Genomic DNA, 18,054 nt, shown 5'->3' with positions numbered 1-18,054 from the left:
GGGGGCATATATATTGATAAAAGGGTCAATTAAAAAAGAAGACGTAACAGTGAGAGTATCTATGCACCTGGGAGCCCATAATATATGAAGAAAATATTGACAGATTTGAAGGGAGAAATAGTTCTAAATGAATAGTAGGAGACTTTAGTATATCACTTTCAATAAAGGATAGAACGTTTATACAGAAGATCAATAAGGAAGTAGAAGACTTGAACAATACTCTAAACCAAATAGACCTAACAGACATGTATAGAAGTCTTCACCCAACAACAGAATACTCATTTATTTCTAATATACATGGATCATTCTCAAGGATAGACAATATGCTAGGTCACAAAACAGGTCTCAATAAATTAAAAAACTATTGAAATCATACAATTTATCTTATCTTCTATCTTCTCCAACACAATAGAATGAAACTAGAAATCATTTACAGAGGAAGAAATGGAAAATTTACAAACATGGAAATTCAACAACATACTCTTTTTTTTCTTTTTATCATCATTTTATTGAGATATATTCACATACCACGCAGTCATACAAAACAAATTATACTTTCGATTGTTTACAGTACCATTACATAGTTGTACATTCATCACCTAAATCAATCCCTGACACCTTCATTAGCACACACACAAAAATAACAAGAATAATAATTAGAGTGAAAAAGAGCAATTGAAGTAAAAAAGAACACTGGGTACCTTTCTCTGTTTGTTCCTTTTTTTTTTTTTTTTTTTTCTTAAGAAAACTTTATTAATAAAAAATACATTTTGTACAAAACAAAACAAAGGAATGAGAAAAACAAATAACCTCAAAGAGCCACATGACATTGCGTCCAAAAAGTTCCTCCCATACTCTACCCCAGGAAAATTAACAAGCCGTAGTCCTTCCTGAGCCTTCCCATAACATGAAGATGACCCTCCACAACTTACCTGTTCTTATTAGATTATCGTTCCCCTCCCTCCACTAGCTGCTGCCTGTCTCCGGGTCCCCTACATTCTAACATATGAAACGTTTATTTTACATTTTCCACGGACGGAGTTCACGTTAGTGGTGACATATGATATCTCTCTTTGTGCCTCTGGCTTCTTTTCACTCAGCCTTATGTGGAGATGGACTTCCGTTTCCTCATTGATCTTTTTTTTTTTTTTTTTTTTAATCATCATTTTATTGAGATTTATTCACATACCACGCAGTCATACAAAACAAATTGTACTTTCGATTGTTTACAGTACCATTACATAGTTGTACATTCATCACCTAAATCAATCCCTGACACCTTCATTAGCACACACACAAAAATAACAAGAATAATAATTAGAGTGAAAAAGAGCAATTGAAGTAAAAAAGAACACTAGGTACCTTTGTCTGTTTGTTTGCTTCCCCTACTTTTCTACACATCCATCCATAAACTAGACAAAGTGGAGTTTGGTCCTTATGGCATTCCCAATCCCATTGTCACCCCTCATAAGCTACATTTTTATACAACTGTCTTCGAGATTCATGGGTTCTGGGTTGTAGTTTGATAGTTTCAGGTATCCACCACCAGCTACCCCAATTCTTTGGAACCTAAAAAGGGTTGTCTAAAGTGTGCGTAAGAGTGCCCACCAGAGTGATCTCTCGGCTAGTTTTGGAATCTCTCTGCCACTGAAGCTTATTTCATTTCCTTTCACATCCCCCTTTTGGTCAAGAAGATGTTCTCCGTCCCACGATGCCGGGTCTACATTCCTCCCCGGGAGTCATATTCCACGTTGCCAGGGAGATTCACTCCCCTGGGTGTCTGATCCCACGTAGGGGGGAGGGCAGTGATTTCACCTTTCAAGTTGGCTTAGCCAGAGAGAGAGGGCCACATCTGAGCAACAAAGAGGCATTCAGGAGGAGACTCTTAGACACAAATATAGGGAGGCCTAGCCTCTCCTTTGCAGCAACCGTCTTCCCAAGGGTAAAACTTATGGTAGAGGGCTCAACCCATCAAACCACCAGTCCCCTATGTCTGTGGTCATGTTAGCAACCATGGAGGTGGGGTAGGCGAATACCCCTGCATTCTCCACAGGCTCCTCAAGGGGGCACTACATCTTTTTTTTTTTCCTTGTTTTTCTTTTTTCTTTTTTCTTTTTTTTAACTTTCCCTTCTTTTTTAAATCAACTGTATGAAAAAAAAAGTTAAAAAGAAAACAAACATACAATAAAAGAACATTTCAAAGAGACCATAACAAGGGAGTAAGAAAAAGACAACTAACCTAAGATAACTGCTTAACTTCCAACATGTTCCTACTTTACCCCAAGAAAGTTACATAATATAGCAACATTTCTGTGAACTTTTTCCTACTATATCCATCAGAAATTAACAGACCATAGTCATTTCTGGGCATCCCCAGAACATTAAATAGCTTATCTGTTCTTCTTGGATTATTGTTCCCCCTTCCTTAATTGCTCTCTACTGCTAGTTCCCCTACATTCTACATTATAAACCATTTGTTTTACATTTTTCAAAGTTCACATTAGTGGTAGCATATAATATTTCTCTTTTTGTGCCTGGCTTATTTCGCTCAGCATTATGTCTTCAAGGTTCATCCATGTTGTCATATGTTTCACCAGATCGTTCCTTCTTACTGCCGCGTAGTATTCCATCGTGTGTATATACCACATTTTATTTATCCACTCATCTGTTGAAGGACATTTGGGTTGTTTCCATCTCTTGGCAATTGTGAATAATGCTGCTATGAACATTGGCATGCAGATATCTGTTCGTGTCACTCACTGCTTTCCGATCTTCCGGGTATATACCGAGAAGTGCAATCGCTGGATCGAATGGTAGCTCTATATCTAGTTTTCTAAGGAACTGCCAGACTGACTTCCAGAGTGGCTGAACCATTATACAGTCCCACCAACAATGAATAAGAGTTCCAATTTCTCCACATCCCCTCCAGCATTTGTAGTTTCCTGTTTGTTTAATGGCAGCCATTCTAACCGGTGTTAGATGGTATCTCATTGTGGTCTTAATTTGCATCTCTCTAATAGCTAGTGAAGCTGAACATTTTTTCATGTGTTTCTTGGCCATTTGTATTTCCTCTTCAGAGAACTGTCTTTTCATATCTTTTGCCCATTTTATAATTGGGCTGTCTGTACTATTGTCATTGAGTTGTAGGATTTCTTTATATATGCAAGATATCAGTCTTTTGTCAGATACATGGTTTCCAAAAATTTTTTCCCATTGAGTTGGCTGCCTCTTTACCTTTTTGAGAAATTCCTTTGAGGTGCAGAAACTTCTAAGCTTGAGGAGTTCCCATTTATCTATTTTCTCTTTTGTTGCTTCTGCTTTGGGTGTAAAGTCTAGGAAGTGGCCTCCTAATACAAGGTCTTGAAGATGTTTTCCTACATTATCTTCTAGGAGTTTTATGGTACTTTCTTTTATATTGAGATCTTTGGTCCATTTTGAGTTAATTTTTGTGTAGGGGGTGAGGTAGGGGCCCTCTTTCATTCTTTTGGATATGGATATCCAACTCTCCCAGCCCCATTTGTTGAAAAGACCATTATGGGTCAGTTCGGTGACTTTGGGGGCCTTATCAAAGATCAGTCGGCCATAAATCTGAGGGTCTATCTCTGAATTCTCAATTCGATTCCATTGATCTATATGTCTATCTTTGTGCCAGTACCATGCTGTTTTGGCAACTGTGGCTTTATAATAAGCTTCAAAGTCAGGGAGTGTAAGTCCTCCCACTTCGTTTTTTTTTTTAGAGTGTCTTTAGCAATTCGAGGCATCTTCCCTTTCCAAATAAATTTGATAACTAGCTTTTCCAAGTCTGCAAAGTAGGTTGTTGGAATTTTGATTGGGATTGCATTGAATCTGTAGATGAGTTTGGATAGAATTGACATCTTAATGACATTTAGCCTTCCTATCCATGAACATGGAATATTTTTCCATCTTTTAAGGTCCTCTTCTATTTCTTTTAGTAGAGTTATGTAGTTTTCTTTGTATAGGTCTTTTACATCTTTGGTTAAGTTTATTCCTAGGTACTTGATTTTTTTAGTTGCTATTGAAAATGGTATCTTTTTCTTGAGTGTCTCTTCAGTTTGTTCATTTCTAGCATATAGAAACATTACTGACTTATGTGCATTAATCTTGTATCCCGCTACTTTGCTAAATTTGTTTATTAGCTCTAGTAGGTGTATCGTTGATTTCTCAGGGTTTTCTAGATATAAGATCATATCATCTGCAAACAATGGCAGTTTTACTTCTTCTTTTCCAATTTGGATGCCTTTTATTTCTTTGTCTTGCAGGATTGCCCTGGCTAGCACTTCCAGCACAATGTTGAATAACAGTGGTGACAGCGGGCATCCTTGTCTTGTTCCTGATCTTAGAGGGAAGGCTTTCAGTCTCTCACCATTGAGTACTAAGCTGGTTGTGGGTTTGTCATATATGCTCTTTATCATGTTGAGGAAGTTTCCTTCAATTCCTACCTTTTGAAGTGTTTTTATCAAAAAGGGATGTTGGATTTTGTCAAATGCTTTTTCAGCATCTATTGAGATGATCAATTGATTTTTCCCTTTCGAGTTTTTAATGTGTTGTAATACATTGATTGTATTTCTTATGTTGAACCATCCTTGCATGCCTGGAATGAACCCCACTTGGTCATGGTGTATGATTTTTTTAATGTGTCTTTGGATTCGATTTGCAAGTATTTTGTTGAGGATTTTTGCATCTATATTCATTAGGGAGATTGGCTGGTAGTTTTCCTTTTTTGTAGCATCTTTGCCTGGTTTTGGTATTAGATTGATGTTAGCTTCATAAAATGAGTTAGGTAATGTTCCCTTTTCTTCAATGTTTTGAAAGAGTTTGAGTAAGATTGGTGTCAGTTCTTTCTGGAAAGTTTGGTAGAATTCCCCTGTGAAGCCATCTGGCCCTGGGCATTTATTTGTGGGAAGATTTTTGATGACTGATTGGATCTCTTTGCTTGTGATGGGTTTATTGAGGTCTTCTATTTCTTCTCTGGTCAGTCTAGGTTGTTCATATGTTTCCAGGAAATTGTCCATTTCTTCTACATTATCCAGTTTGTTGCCATACAGTTGTTCATAATATCCTCTTATAATTTTTTTAATTTCTTCAGGATCTGCAGTTATGTCACCTTTTTCATTCATTATTTTGTTTATATGGGTCTTCTCTCTTTTTGATTTTGTCAGTCTAGCTAGGGGCTTGTCAATCTTGTTGATCTTCTCAAAGAACCAACTTTTGGTGATATTTGTCCTCTCTATTGTTTTTTTGTTCTCTATGTCATTTATTTCTGCTTTAATCCTTGTTATTTCTTTTCTTGTACTTGGTTTAGGATTGGTTTGCTGTTCATTTTCTAGCTTCTTCAGTTGATCCATTAGTTCTTTGATTTTGGCTCTTTCTTCCTTTTTAATATATGCGTTTAGTGCTATAAATTTCCCCCTTAGCACTGCTTTTGCTGCATCCCATAGGTTTTGGTATGTTGTGTTCTCATTTTCGTTCGTCTCTATATATTTAGCAATTTCTCTTGCTGTTTCTTCTTTAACCCACTGATTGTTTAGGAATGTGTTGTTTAACCTCCAGGTATTTGTGAATTTTCTAAGTCTCTGATGGTTATTGACTTCTAATTGTATTCCATTGTGGTCAGAGAATGTGCTTTGAATAATTTCAATCTTTTTAAATTTATTGAGGCTTGTTTTATGTCCCAGCATATGATCTATTCTGGAGAAAGTTCCATGAGCACTAGAAAAGTATGTGTATCCTGGTGATTTGGGATGTAATGTCCTGTATATGTCTGTTAAATCTAATTCATTTATCAGATTGTTTAGGTTTTCAATTTCCTTATTGGTCTTCTGTCTGGTTGATCTATCTATAGGAGAGAGTGATGTGTTGAAGTCTCTCACAATTATTGTGGAAACATCAATTGCTTCCTTTAGTTTTGCCAGTGTTTCTCTCATGTATTTTGTGGCACCTTGATTGGGTGCATAGACATTTACGATTGTTATTTCTTCTTGCTGAATTGCCCCTTTTATTAGTATGTAGTGGCCTTCTTTGTCTCTCAAAACATCCTTGCATTTGAAGTCTATTTTATATGAGATTAATATTGCTACACCTGCTTTCTTTTGGCTGTAGCTTGCATGAAATATTTTTTTCCATCCTTTCACTTTCAATTTCTTTGTGTCCCTGTGTCTAAGATGAGTCTCTTGTATGCAACATATTGATGGTTCATTTTTTTTGATCCATTCTGCGAATCTATATCTTTTAATTGGGGAGTTTAATCCATTTACATTCAACGTTAAAACCGTGAAGGCATTTCTTGAATCGGCCATCTTATCCTTTGGTTTATGTTTGCCATATTTTTCCCTCTCTCTATTAATATCCTTTATTGTACCCATACCGAATCTCTTTAGTACTGAACCTTTCCCCAAGTCTCTCTGTCCTGTCTTTGTTTCTCTGTCTATAGGGCTCCCTTTAGTATCTCCAGCAGGGCAGGTCTCTTGTTAGCAAATTCTCTCAGCATTTGTTTGTCTGTGAAAAATTTAAGCTCTCCCTCAAATTTGAAGGAGAGCTTTGCTGGATAAAGTATTCTTGGCTGGAAATTCCTCTCACTCAGAATTTTAAATATATCGTGCCACTGCCTTCTTGCCTCCATGGTGGCTGCTGAGTAGTCACTACTTAGTCTTATGCTGTTTCCTTTGTATGTGGTGAATTGCTTTTCTCTTGCTGCTTTCAGAACTTGCTCCTTCTCTTCTGTGTTTGACAGTGTGATCAGTATATGTCTCGGAGTGGGTTTATTTGGATTTATTCTATTTGGAGTTCGCTGAGCATTTATGATTTGTGTATTTATGTTGTTTAGAAGATTTGGGAAGTTTTCCCCAACAATTTCTTTGAATACTCTTCCTAGACCTTTACCCTTTTCTTCCCCTTCTGGGACACCAATGAGTCTTATATTCGGACATTTCATATTATCTATCATATTCCTGAGGTCCATTTCGATTTTTTCAATTTTTTTCCCCATTCTTTCTTTTATGCTTTCATTTTCCATTCTGTCATCTTCCAGGTCACTGATTCGTTGTTCAACTTCCTCTAGTCTTGTACTATGAGTGTCCAGAATCTTTTTAATTTGGTCAACAGTTTCTTTAATTTCCATAAGATCATCCATTTTTTTATTTAGTCTTGCAATGTCTTCTTTATGCTCTTCTAGAGTCTTCTTGATTTCCTTCATATCCTGTACTATGGTCTCATTGTTCATCTTTAGTTCTTTGAGTAGCTGCTCTAGGTGCTGTGTCTCTTCTGGTCTTTTGATTTGGGTGCTTGGGCTTGGGTTATCCATATCGTCTGGTTTTTTCATATGCTTTATAATTTTCTGTTGTTTTTTGGCCTCGTGGCATTTGCTGAACTTGATAGGGTTCTTTTAGGGTTTGTAGACCTATTGAAGTCCTTATCTCTAATTTATCAGATCTACAGCTTCGTGGAGTACACTTTCTCTAACTAACCAGCAGGTGGCGTCCACGAGCCACCTGTTCTCCACAAGCCAGTTCTCCCCTGCTTAGCCTTTTTGGTGAGTGGGGGAGTGAGTCTTGTGGGGCCCAATTGGTGTACCAAGCTTGCGTGTGTAGTTGGTGTTGCCTGCCCTGTATGTGGGGCGTGTTTCTGGGCAGTCGGGGAGGGGGGGTGGCCCTAACAATCAAATCTCCCTGGTGATCCTAGAGTTTTAAAACTGGTGCAATAGTCTAATCCTTCAGTTCAGTCCTGCCACAGTTTGTCTCTGCCACTGACCCACAAGTCTTTGGTATTGGCGTATGGCTCCTGAGACTTGCAAGTGGGCCCCTCTTCCAGGCTGTGCACCCCGGGTCCTCTGTTGAGGGATGACTGTGCTATGTCACAGGTGAGTGCCATCCCCCCAGGGCAGTTCTGGGCTGCTGGGCTGTGTAGGGAGGCTCCCAGTCTGCTCAAATGATGGCTGAATGGGGCTTTGTTAATTCACACTGCTCCACCTTCCCAGCTCTGGGACATTCAGCTGAGGTTGCAGGGAAGGCTAATGTCCACGCCCAGTTTTGTGGTGTGTGCCTGTTATTTGAAGCACTTCCGTCACACTGGGTTGTCTGGGGCAGCTCTGGGCTATGGGGCTGGCGATGGGCAGGAGTGTTTCCTGTCCACCAGGATGGTGGCTGTGAGCGGACACCCCCCTTTTCTTGGGAAGTTGTGTTGTTTAGTGAATTTTCTCAGCCACTGGATTATTGCCTTTTGTCTCAGAGCTCTCTTAGTTCTGCTCTTGACTTGACGTGCCCAAATTGCAATTCTTTGAAGCTTTCTGTATTGGGCTTCTTAGAGTAATTGTTTTAGAAAAAGAAAAAAGGATTTAAAAAAAAAAAAAGAAAAGGGCCCTCCTCAGAGGTCTAATGGGTTATTGAAATGCTGATAGACAAAGCAACCAGGGCCATTAAGGAAAGGTCCACAGGGCAGAGAGATCAGCTTTTCTTCGGGATTTGCATATGCGCCTCAAGGCCTGAGCTCCGCCCTTCCCCTTTCTGTGTTCACCAGAACTCCAAAAATCCTCTGCTTTTATTTTGGAGTTTTTCGTGTTGTTTTTTTTTCTATGCCTGTCTCCTCTCTGCTGGGCTGGCTGCTCTCAGATTCTCTGGTGTCTGGTTTCAGTCTATCTATGGTTGGAGTTTGAATCAGTAGAATGAGTTTCCGATAAGGACTACCAGTGCAGTTCTCCCTTCTCCTTCCCTGAGCTGACAGCCCGTCCTGCCACGGGACTGACCCTGGCAGGGAGGGGCGCGGGTCCCCTGGCCGCAAAAACTTACAGATTTCGCTGATCTCAGCAGTTCGACATTTTCATGAGTGTTGTATGAAGTATGTCCAAAGACAGATTGCTCTGTGGTGTCCAGTCCACGCAGTTCCTGGCTTTTTACCTACTTTCCTTGAGGAGTAACTAAAACTTACAGCTCACCAGTCTGCCTTCTTGCCCCGCCTCCAACAACATACTCTTAAACAACCAGTGGGTCAAAGAAGAAAACACAAGGAAAGTTACAAAATATCTTGAGGTGAATGGTAATGAAAACACAACATATCAGAACATATAGGATGCAGGAAAGACAATGCTGAGCAGGAAGTTTATAGCTCTGTGCAGGTTTGAATGTATTATGTCCCCCAGAAAAAGTCATATTCTTTGATGCAGTCTTGTAGGGCAGACATATTAGTGGGGATTAAGTTGGAACATTTGGATGAGGTTGTTTGCATGGAAATGCTCCCCGCCCCCCCCCCCCCCGAACTGTAGGTGATGACTCTAATTGTATAATTTCCATCGAGGTGTTACCCCACCCATTCAGGGTAGGTCTAAATTAAATCACTGGAGCCATATAAATGAGCTGACAAACAGAAGGAATTCAGTGGAGCTGTGAGTGACATTTTGAAGTGCAGCTGGGAGTGACAGTTTGAAGAGGAGCTACAGCCAAGAGGGACACTTTGAAGAATGCACAGAAGATGAGAGAGTAGCTGCAGATGAGAGACAATTTGAAGATGGCCGTTGAAAGCAGACTCTTGCTCCAGAGAAGCTAAGAGAGGACAAACACCCAAAGAGCAACTAAGAGTGACATTTTTGAGGAACTGCAGCCTAGAGAGGAACATCCTTGGAGAAAGCCATTTTGAAACCAGAACTTTGGAGCAGATGCCAGCCACGTGCCTTCCCAGATAGCAAAGGTTTTCCAGACACCATTGGCCATCCTCCAGTGAAGGTACCCGATTGCTGATTACTTACCTTGGACACTTTATGGCCTTAAGACTGTAAATTTGTAACCAAATAAACCCCTTTTATAAAAGCCAGTCCATCTCTGGTGTTTTGCATTCTGGCGGCATTAGTAAACTAGGACAAGCTCTAAATGCTTACATTATAAAAGAAGAAAGATCTCAAATCAGGGACCTAACCTCAAAACTGGAGCATATAGAAAAATAACAAACTAAAAGAAAGAGAGCAGAAGGATGCGAATAACAAAGATCAGAGAAGAGATAATGAAATAGAGAATAAAAAAATATTAGAGATAATCAAGAAAACCAAAGGTTTGTTGTTTGAAAACATCAATAAAATTGGCAAACCTTTAGATAGACTGGCCAACCCGGACTTTGGACACACAGTGGACAGTATGGAGAAGCTCATCAAGAGGCATGAGGCTTTTGAGAAATCCACAAGTACAGACATCTCACTCAAGGACAGACATATTGACCAATGGAATCAAATTGAGATATAAGAACCACGACTATAAAACTTCTGGAAGAAAACATAGGGAATTACCCTGTGTTAGGCAATGGTTTCTTAGACTTTCTGCCCAAAGCATAAGCAACAAAAGAAAAAAATAGACAAATGGGACCTCATTAAACTTAAAACATTTGTCCATCAAAGGACTTTATCATGAAAGAGTTGAGAGACCAATCAGACAATCACAATGTAATGACAGTATTTTGATTCTGGATGAAGTAAAGAAATGTAATAAAGAATTTTTTTTAAAACTTTGTAAGCTTGGAAAATTGTAGAGTGCTGTCAGAAGTACATCACATTGGTCGGATAAATAAACTTGAATCAAGGTTATACCTGTTTTACCATAGTCTCAGTGTAAATAGGATGATTAAACAAGCTATTAATATAGAATGAGCAAAGATTCAGAGCTACACCCTACTCCAACCAGGGTTTGAAATTACTGTGCACATAGCAGTCCCACACAATGAGGACCAATTCTGCTTAACATTTGATCCCTCTTATGTGAAAATTGAGAAAAAATCATTGAATTTATGTAATAGAACTATTTCTTTTTTCTTAAACTAAATAGTAGATGTTACCTACTCTGCTCTTGGAGACTAAAAATGCTCATTTTGCCTTTTGTGCCTCCTGTCTAACAGAAGGGAGATGGGATGATTGACAGAGCTGAGCTGCGGGAAGCCTGTGACCAGTTCAACCTGCATTTAGATGAAAAGCTCCTGGACCAGCTATTTGACTACTGTGATGTGGATAAGGATGGCCTGATTAACTACCTAGAATTTGCAAATTTTCTTAACTGGAAAGACAAAATGCCTCTTAAAGATTATGAAGAGAGGGTCATTATTAAAGGTATTTAAATTTTGAAAATTTGCTTAATTCTTAAATGGACTTTGTATTTTCATTCTTTTTGGAATGCAACTGTTGTCAACTTTAATATATAAAAAAGAAAAATGTATATACATACATATGTGCATATTTATTTGTTTGTTTATGCATAGCATATTGTAGAAGGATAAAGAAAAGAATTGATAACATTTGTTATTTCCTAGTAGGGGGAACTGGGTGACTGAGGGATGGGGTCATTGACATTCACTTTTTATATAAGTTTTTATAGCTTTTGAATTTGGAAACATGGGTTATTCATTCAAAAGAGAAAACTAAAAAGGGGAAAAAAATATTGAGAAGCTAAAAATACAAAAGAAAGTTCTTCAGAAAACCAGAAACCACTGTCTTAGAGTAACTACTTCCCCTTCCCCCAGGAGAGGTCAGTAGTGAAATAGAATTTGATAGAAGAAAATTTTGTCTTTTAAAATTTGTAAGAAAATGAAAAACACTACAGTCTGTGCCTTTAATTCAAATATTTTCATGTTTATACATGTCATTAAACATGAAATATATTTAGTGTGTGTATATACAAACATTTTTTTTTGGTTTTCTAAAATTTGATTTTCAAATTTATCTAAAGAAGAGATATTTTTATGGTTTCTGTAAACTTCATTTTCAGTCTGTCATGCTGATGTGCTATGATTTACTAAACCATTTCCCCATCCTTTGAAATTTAGGTTGTTTCCAGATATTTTGAAAATAATATGGGTAATGCTATGAATATCATCTCTCCAAAAGCTTTCCTCTTCTAATTATATATCATTTCTTATGAATGTTATAATTGTCCCCAAAGTAACTCTATGTTTTCATTTTCTTTTTCTAAATGATTGTACCAATTTGCAATTTTTTTTTAGCTCAAGCTGTGAAGTTTTACTCTAACCTTGCTACTATTGAGTGTCAATACAAGCGTTGTTTCTAATTTAGTCAGTATATAATGATACTTCAAGTTTGCTTTACTTTTCATATCTTGACTATTAGAGAGGTTTAATTTTTTTTTAAAGGATGGTTACATTTTTATTTCCTCTTGGAACATCTCTGTTCTAAAAAATGAAGACACTAGTGTTTCCACCCTTTTTCCTGGGCCATGCCTTTCTGCAATGCCAAGTCCTGGGACAACCTTTCTAGTCTATTCATTAGGTTAGCAGCAGAATCTTTTTGATCTAATGAAGCTTTTTATAGAAAACAACTGTACCCCAATCCTTTCAGAAATAAAGGGTGTGTGTGTGTGTGTGTGTGTGTGTGTGTGTGTGTGTGTGACAGAGTTTTTTTTCCCTCTTGGCAAAACTCATAAAGTGGGGGAAAGCAGAAGTCTGTTTTCAAACCAGATGGTTCTTCCAATTGTTCCTAGTTTCAGGGCCTGACCACCTCAGCCATTTTCAGTGGCATTCCTGAGGATTTTCACCTTCTCTTAAGGATTTCAGGGTGGAGACTGCAAGCTAATGGCAAGCTAATGGCAAGCTAATGGTCACTGGATTGGAATGAGGAATATTTTGCCAGGAATTTTCTAATATCAAATTCTATTTTACTGTCGACCTTGCCTGGAGGAAAGGAGTAAATATTGTAAGACAGTGGCTTTCAAAATTTTCTGAGCAACTTTTTTCATATTTTTTTAGGATTTCTGCCTATTTTAGGGAAAATTAAAGGATTTAAACAACAGGATTGCATGCTTTCAGGACAACGTATGACAGGAGCTGAATGAGGGATGCATACTTCTTTCCTGGTTTGTCACGGTCCACAACCCTGTCTGATACTGTCTGTCCTTGCATAGTTCCCAGTTTCCACAGAAACTTTAGAGTTCTTCTAGAGTACGAAATACTTTAGTGCCCTCTAGAGGTATCTGTGATTGTACCAGCTTTTTGAAAAAAGACTTCTCAGGAATTTGCTCCTAAATCTCAGAATTGACTTAGCAAAGCCAATCTGCAAATGAGGTTACATTTTCACTCCACCTAAGGGTTTTCTTTTGCATACTGATGTGTAGGGGGCTTGTTATATAATCAGTCCCTGAGCTCACAGTGAGTTCTTATTTTGTCCCTGGATGTTGCAACACCATGATCAGGTTATGCATGGAATTTGGCAACAACTCCAAAGATGTCTTCTCTTATCTCTCCCTGAGGCACAGTCCTGGGAACAACTTGGGTAATCCTATAATTTCTCAAGTTAAATATGAAAATATACTCTAATACAAAAAAAAAAAAAAAAAAAAAAAAAGAGGAAAGAATAACCTAACTTTTATATTTACCTTTGGTCTTTATTCTAAAGTAAATTGAGTGGAGTGGTAAGAAGAAACAACAGGCCATGTTCAAATTTCCTGGTGTAAAACGTTGGCCTGAACTTGTTCTTCCACAGTGGCTGTTGGCATCAGCTCAGTTTCCATTAGCAAGAAGGAACTAAATGGGAAAACTTATCCTGTCACAAAGCAGCAAGCACCAAGTGGTAATTTTTTCCTGTACTTTTGTCTTCACTTCTTTGCTTAAAGGCAGAAAACCCGATTGTACATACCCTGCCGAAGCTAATGTTCAAGAATCAGAACCAACTCTCCTGATAAAGCCTGAAGATATCGTCCTAAAAGAACCAGGGAGTTCAGAAAAGACACTTCGGACACTTCTGAGACCAAGCGATAAAGTTTCTGATCATTATAAGACAACGTCTTCTGAGATCAATGCAGTTGTAGGAGCCATTCCTTCTGTTTGTGAGTTTGTCACATTATTTGTTGAGCTTTAAAAGGATCAGTCTACTCGGAAGAGATGTGTCCTTTGTCTGTCCTTGCATTGTTCCCAGCCTCTATCTCCATTAGACTGTAATTTTCCCAAAGCATAGAACCTTTCATTCATTTCTTTATTGTAAGTATCTAGGGAGTCTCAATAATTGTTAGCTGGACTCTGAGCTATTGTTACTGATGACCCAAGTAAAACGATTCTCTTCATTTTAATAAACATGAAGCCATTGTAGATTAGAAAATTGAATGATATACCTTGCGGTGAGTCAGACTTCGCTAAGTGTTAGGAAATATTTTAGCCATTTGATTCTTCGTTCCATGCATATTTGCCTTCACATGTTTGAAGAACTCTTTGAAAATGATTTTCACATCTTTATTCCCCATTTCCCAAGCATGACGGATATTGGTTATTAAGAAAGACTATTTTTTTTTGGTTAGTCAAGAACAGTTCCTGGGCCTAAGGACACTGTTAAGGATTTGCGTATTTTTCTTTACTGGATTTATAGATATGCTATACATTTTGGTGTAGTGAGTTATGCTGCTTCCTTTAGAAAAGCACTGTCTAATTCAATAGACGTGAGAGAGGTGTGTGTATTTTTAAATTTTCTAGTAGCCACATTAAAAGATCAACAGGTGAAATTTAATTTTAATAACATTCTTGGATATATAACTCAATATATCCAAGACATTATCATTTCAATTTATAATCAATATAAAATTATGAATGAGCTATTTTACATTCTTTATTTTGTACAAAATCTTCAAAATTTGGTGTATATTTTACTCTTATAGCACATTTCAGTTTGGACTAACCACATTTCAAGTGCTCAATGGCCATATATGACTGGTGCCTACTGCATTGTACAGTACAGTTTTAAGATATCTGCCTTCTCCCTTCATTGATAATCTAGGTTATCCTATCTATGGGGTTCCAACCATTCGGTCTGATATTCCCGCCCCCCGGATTCGTCGTATCAGTGATAGGACTAATTATGGTGAAGAGGGCAATGCTTATTCATTACTACATCCTACCATCTTCAGTCAGAAAGGAGTGTTTGAAAGAGACTTCTTCAAGACCAGATCAAAGGAAGAGGTACAGCTTATTATTTGAAAAGAGTTTCAAGAAATGTCAACTTCACAAAAATGCATAAAGAGGGAAATGTTTATTTATCAATGACTAATATTTTAAACTTTTCAAAATTTGAGCTGTTATATTCCAAAAGTCATCAGGACTGCCAGAATAAAGGATTCTTGATGAATACTGTTTAATTTGGTTGTTACATTTTGGTACAATTCTTGAAATAGAATTTATTCTATGATAGGAAGCGTATGTCATGTCATATATTCAATATGGCCCATGTGTGAAAAGAAAAATGTTTTCCTGAACACTATTCTAAGTTAAGAAAAGGAAAATGGATCAATCCCTTCTTGGTGTGAATATCTTTATGGTCTTGGAGCTCAGGAACCAAAGAGTCAGCATGGGGAGGGCTACTCTGCCACCCTTCCTACATACTGTTACCGTATATCTCAGAATAGCTGGAACAAGCATCGGCTTAAAGTATTGTATCCTATTGTCACACCATGTCAGCTGAGTATCTTGTGGTTTTTTGACTCAGAAAACATGGTTCCTATATCCCAGGTGATCCACTGGGAGCAACCAGCTAGGTCAGGACAGCCACTGGCATTCTGAAGGCCAAGGATTAATAGCAGTGCTTGGTTAGAGCAGCATGAAAAGCTGGATGTGATACAGGGAGTAACTGCTTCATCAGAGCCTTTATATCCACAGCTAGAAATGATATGAAGAGATTTCAGATGTGGTCCATCAGTCTTGTACCTTGGTGGCTTGAAAACTTACTACATGCTAACCTAATCAATACCCGATTCATTCCCACACTTTATTCCAGCTGAGGCAAGGGAGGAAGGAAGGGAAACTCAGAGGCTGTTGCTTGCTGGCTGGACCCCGGCAAAGAAACTGAGGATCATCCCCAGGGGGTCAGAGAAGAGACACCCCAGACTGTATTTTCTCTTCCCTCAGCCTAATAGAACTTCAACGTTACTAAAGCAACAGAAGTCTTCTGCTTGCTTCATGATGCCTAAAATTCTTTTAACTGGGAAGTCATTGTTTATCTCATAAATCTAGATAAAAAGTAAGAAGTTGAAGGCCAACTTGGGTGATAATGTTAACTTGATGATGGATGGGTTTCAGTTAAAGTATTAGCTAATAAATCCCTTGTGATACCCTACTGACAGGTTGCTGAACTAGGGAAGAACTGAGAAAGCAGGCAGGGGAGAACTTCTGGGAAGCTCAAGACTGACTTGACCACTTCAAGAGTTCACTCTGGGAAGCATTCTTTACCTACCGCTGTGTGGGAAAAAAATAGAAGCTATGCACAGAGATATTGAGGTGTTTTTTACTGTATAGCTAGAGTTGCTGACAGTTCTGCTTTTTTGAATTTCAGGTGTATTTGCTTACATTTCTTATTTTCCACAAAGGCACATCATTTCTAGCAGACCTTTTAATTGTTGAGGGTCTGTTTAGTGGATGTATTCTGAAACTATTCTATTCTTTGACTTTCCTATTCACTATCCAACCTTTCTTTTCGTTTTCCTCTTTGCTTTTTTCTGTGTGCTTCATAGTAAATGTTTTTCCCTTTTGAAAATGTTTCATTTTTTTCCCACATCTTTTATTTACTCTGTTCTTTCTAACCTTTCTTCCCCCTACTGATTCTAATCTTCCCTTTCTTATATTTTTCCTGGGACATAATAAGCATGTTCCCCTCCCCCCACCCTGTTTCATCTCTTTTAATAATTATCACTGCAGAGACATTATTAATAATCCAAACTATACTGGTTCTCAGTGTGCTCCATTTTCAGCATGGACACTTATTCTCTGGCATTTGCACACCCACAATTATAGTTAAAGTTGTAACAGGCCAATTAGATACATTTCATAAATGTTCCTATTTGAAAGAAGAGGAAACTAATATTCCAGGGACTTGAGTGACATACACAAGATCATAAAGACAGCAAGTGACTGAGAAAGAACCCAAATCCAGCAAGTCTCCTATCACTGATTCTTTTACTCTGTCTACTTGAATCTTGCTGCCTCTCTTTAAAATAATCAGAAACAGAGTTAAAAGTAATTTTATATATTACCTCATATCTAGTTTGATATTCAGTCCTCATATTCATATTAATGAATGCCCTCATAGTCATATTAATAAAATGATTCCTGAACTGTAAGTACTGGAATTTTGATATTTGCTTATTATAATAGACAAACACACAATCACACACACACGTACACCTTTTTTTTTTGGGATAAATATCCATGGTCTCAGATGTTATAAATATATTTTTAAAAACATACATTTTAAAACATCTGCATCTTGGTCTGACTTAAAATTTTTTTTTCTAGATTGCACGGATATTATGTAATATTGGTGTCAAGCTTTCAGATGAAGAATTTGAAAATGTATGGAATCTTGCATCAAAAAAGCATCACAGTGGAGAAGTTTGTATAGAGAACATCAGAAACGTTCTGGATGAGCTACAGCATGCAGACCGGATCAAGTATAAAACACCTATGTGATATTTTTGGAGTCCATTCATTTAAACAAAAGAATTGTTAAATCTGCATACTTAGTGCTCAACTAAAATATTCAAATCTACTCTGGTTTTAGATATTATGTTGTAATTCTACAATCACTGTGGTGTAGGACTCATATGCCTATTTGTGTTGCTAATAAATTCGATTTTAGACTTGAAAATTTATTTGTTTTCTCTGAAGCACCCAAGAACTTGACAAGCACTTGGAAAGTTAATCTTCAACTTTACCAAAAGCATAGTTCAGAAAGATGACAGACATTTGGTAACATTTGGTAGGCCTAAGAATTCTATTTGGTTCTCTGAAATTCAAAATCAGATTTGTGATACTAAGTTTGCAAGTTTAAAACCTTCAATATTTTGTTATATTTCTCTTTAGGCTTCTCTGTGATAGGGTTAGCTTACAGGGCTTTTAGTCTCTATTAGCATCTGAAGAAAACACAGTTAATCACAAGGGGCACATTTTAGATAGCAAAACATTGAGTTCCAACAATTGCATAATAGCCATTAGTTCTTAATATATTTAGATGCTCAGAAAAACATGTTGTCCTTGATGTATCTGAAGAAGCAGCAGCCTACCTACCATTTGATACAGCTTTAA

At 37.6% G+C, this 18,054-nt stretch overlaps 1 protein-coding gene across 3 annotated transcripts in view; it reads left to right on the top strand.

Moving 5' to 3' along the window:
- The window catches only part of EFHB (EF-hand domain family member B), a 73,624-nt gene extending 56,040 nt beyond the window's left edge, over nucleotides 1-17,584 (top strand). For all 3 annotated transcript variants that reach the window (XM_037828213.1, XM_037828205.1, XM_037828221.1), the window contains 4 exons: nucleotides 10,888-11,095; nucleotides 13,608-13,820; nucleotides 14,759-14,940; nucleotides 17,266-17,584. In XM_037828213.1, coding sequence (XP_037684141.1) covers nucleotides 10,888-11,095; nucleotides 13,608-13,820; nucleotides 14,759-14,940; nucleotides 17,266-17,439 — 777 coding nt within the window. In that variant the 3' untranslated portion in view covers nucleotides 17,440-17,584. The remainder of the gene's footprint in view (nucleotides 1-10,887; nucleotides 11,096-13,607; nucleotides 13,821-14,758; nucleotides 14,941-17,265) is intronic.
- Nucleotides 17,585-18,054: the final 470 nt, after the last annotated feature.

This window comes from Choloepus didactylus, chromosome 1 (assembly GCF_015220235.1).
Source record: "Choloepus didactylus isolate mChoDid1 chromosome 1, mChoDid1.pri, whole genome shotgun sequence".
Lineage (NCBI taxonomy): Eukaryota > Metazoa > Chordata > Mammalia > Pilosa > Megalonychidae > Choloepus > Choloepus didactylus.
This window is presented reverse-complemented; position numbering and strand designations above follow the sequence as displayed.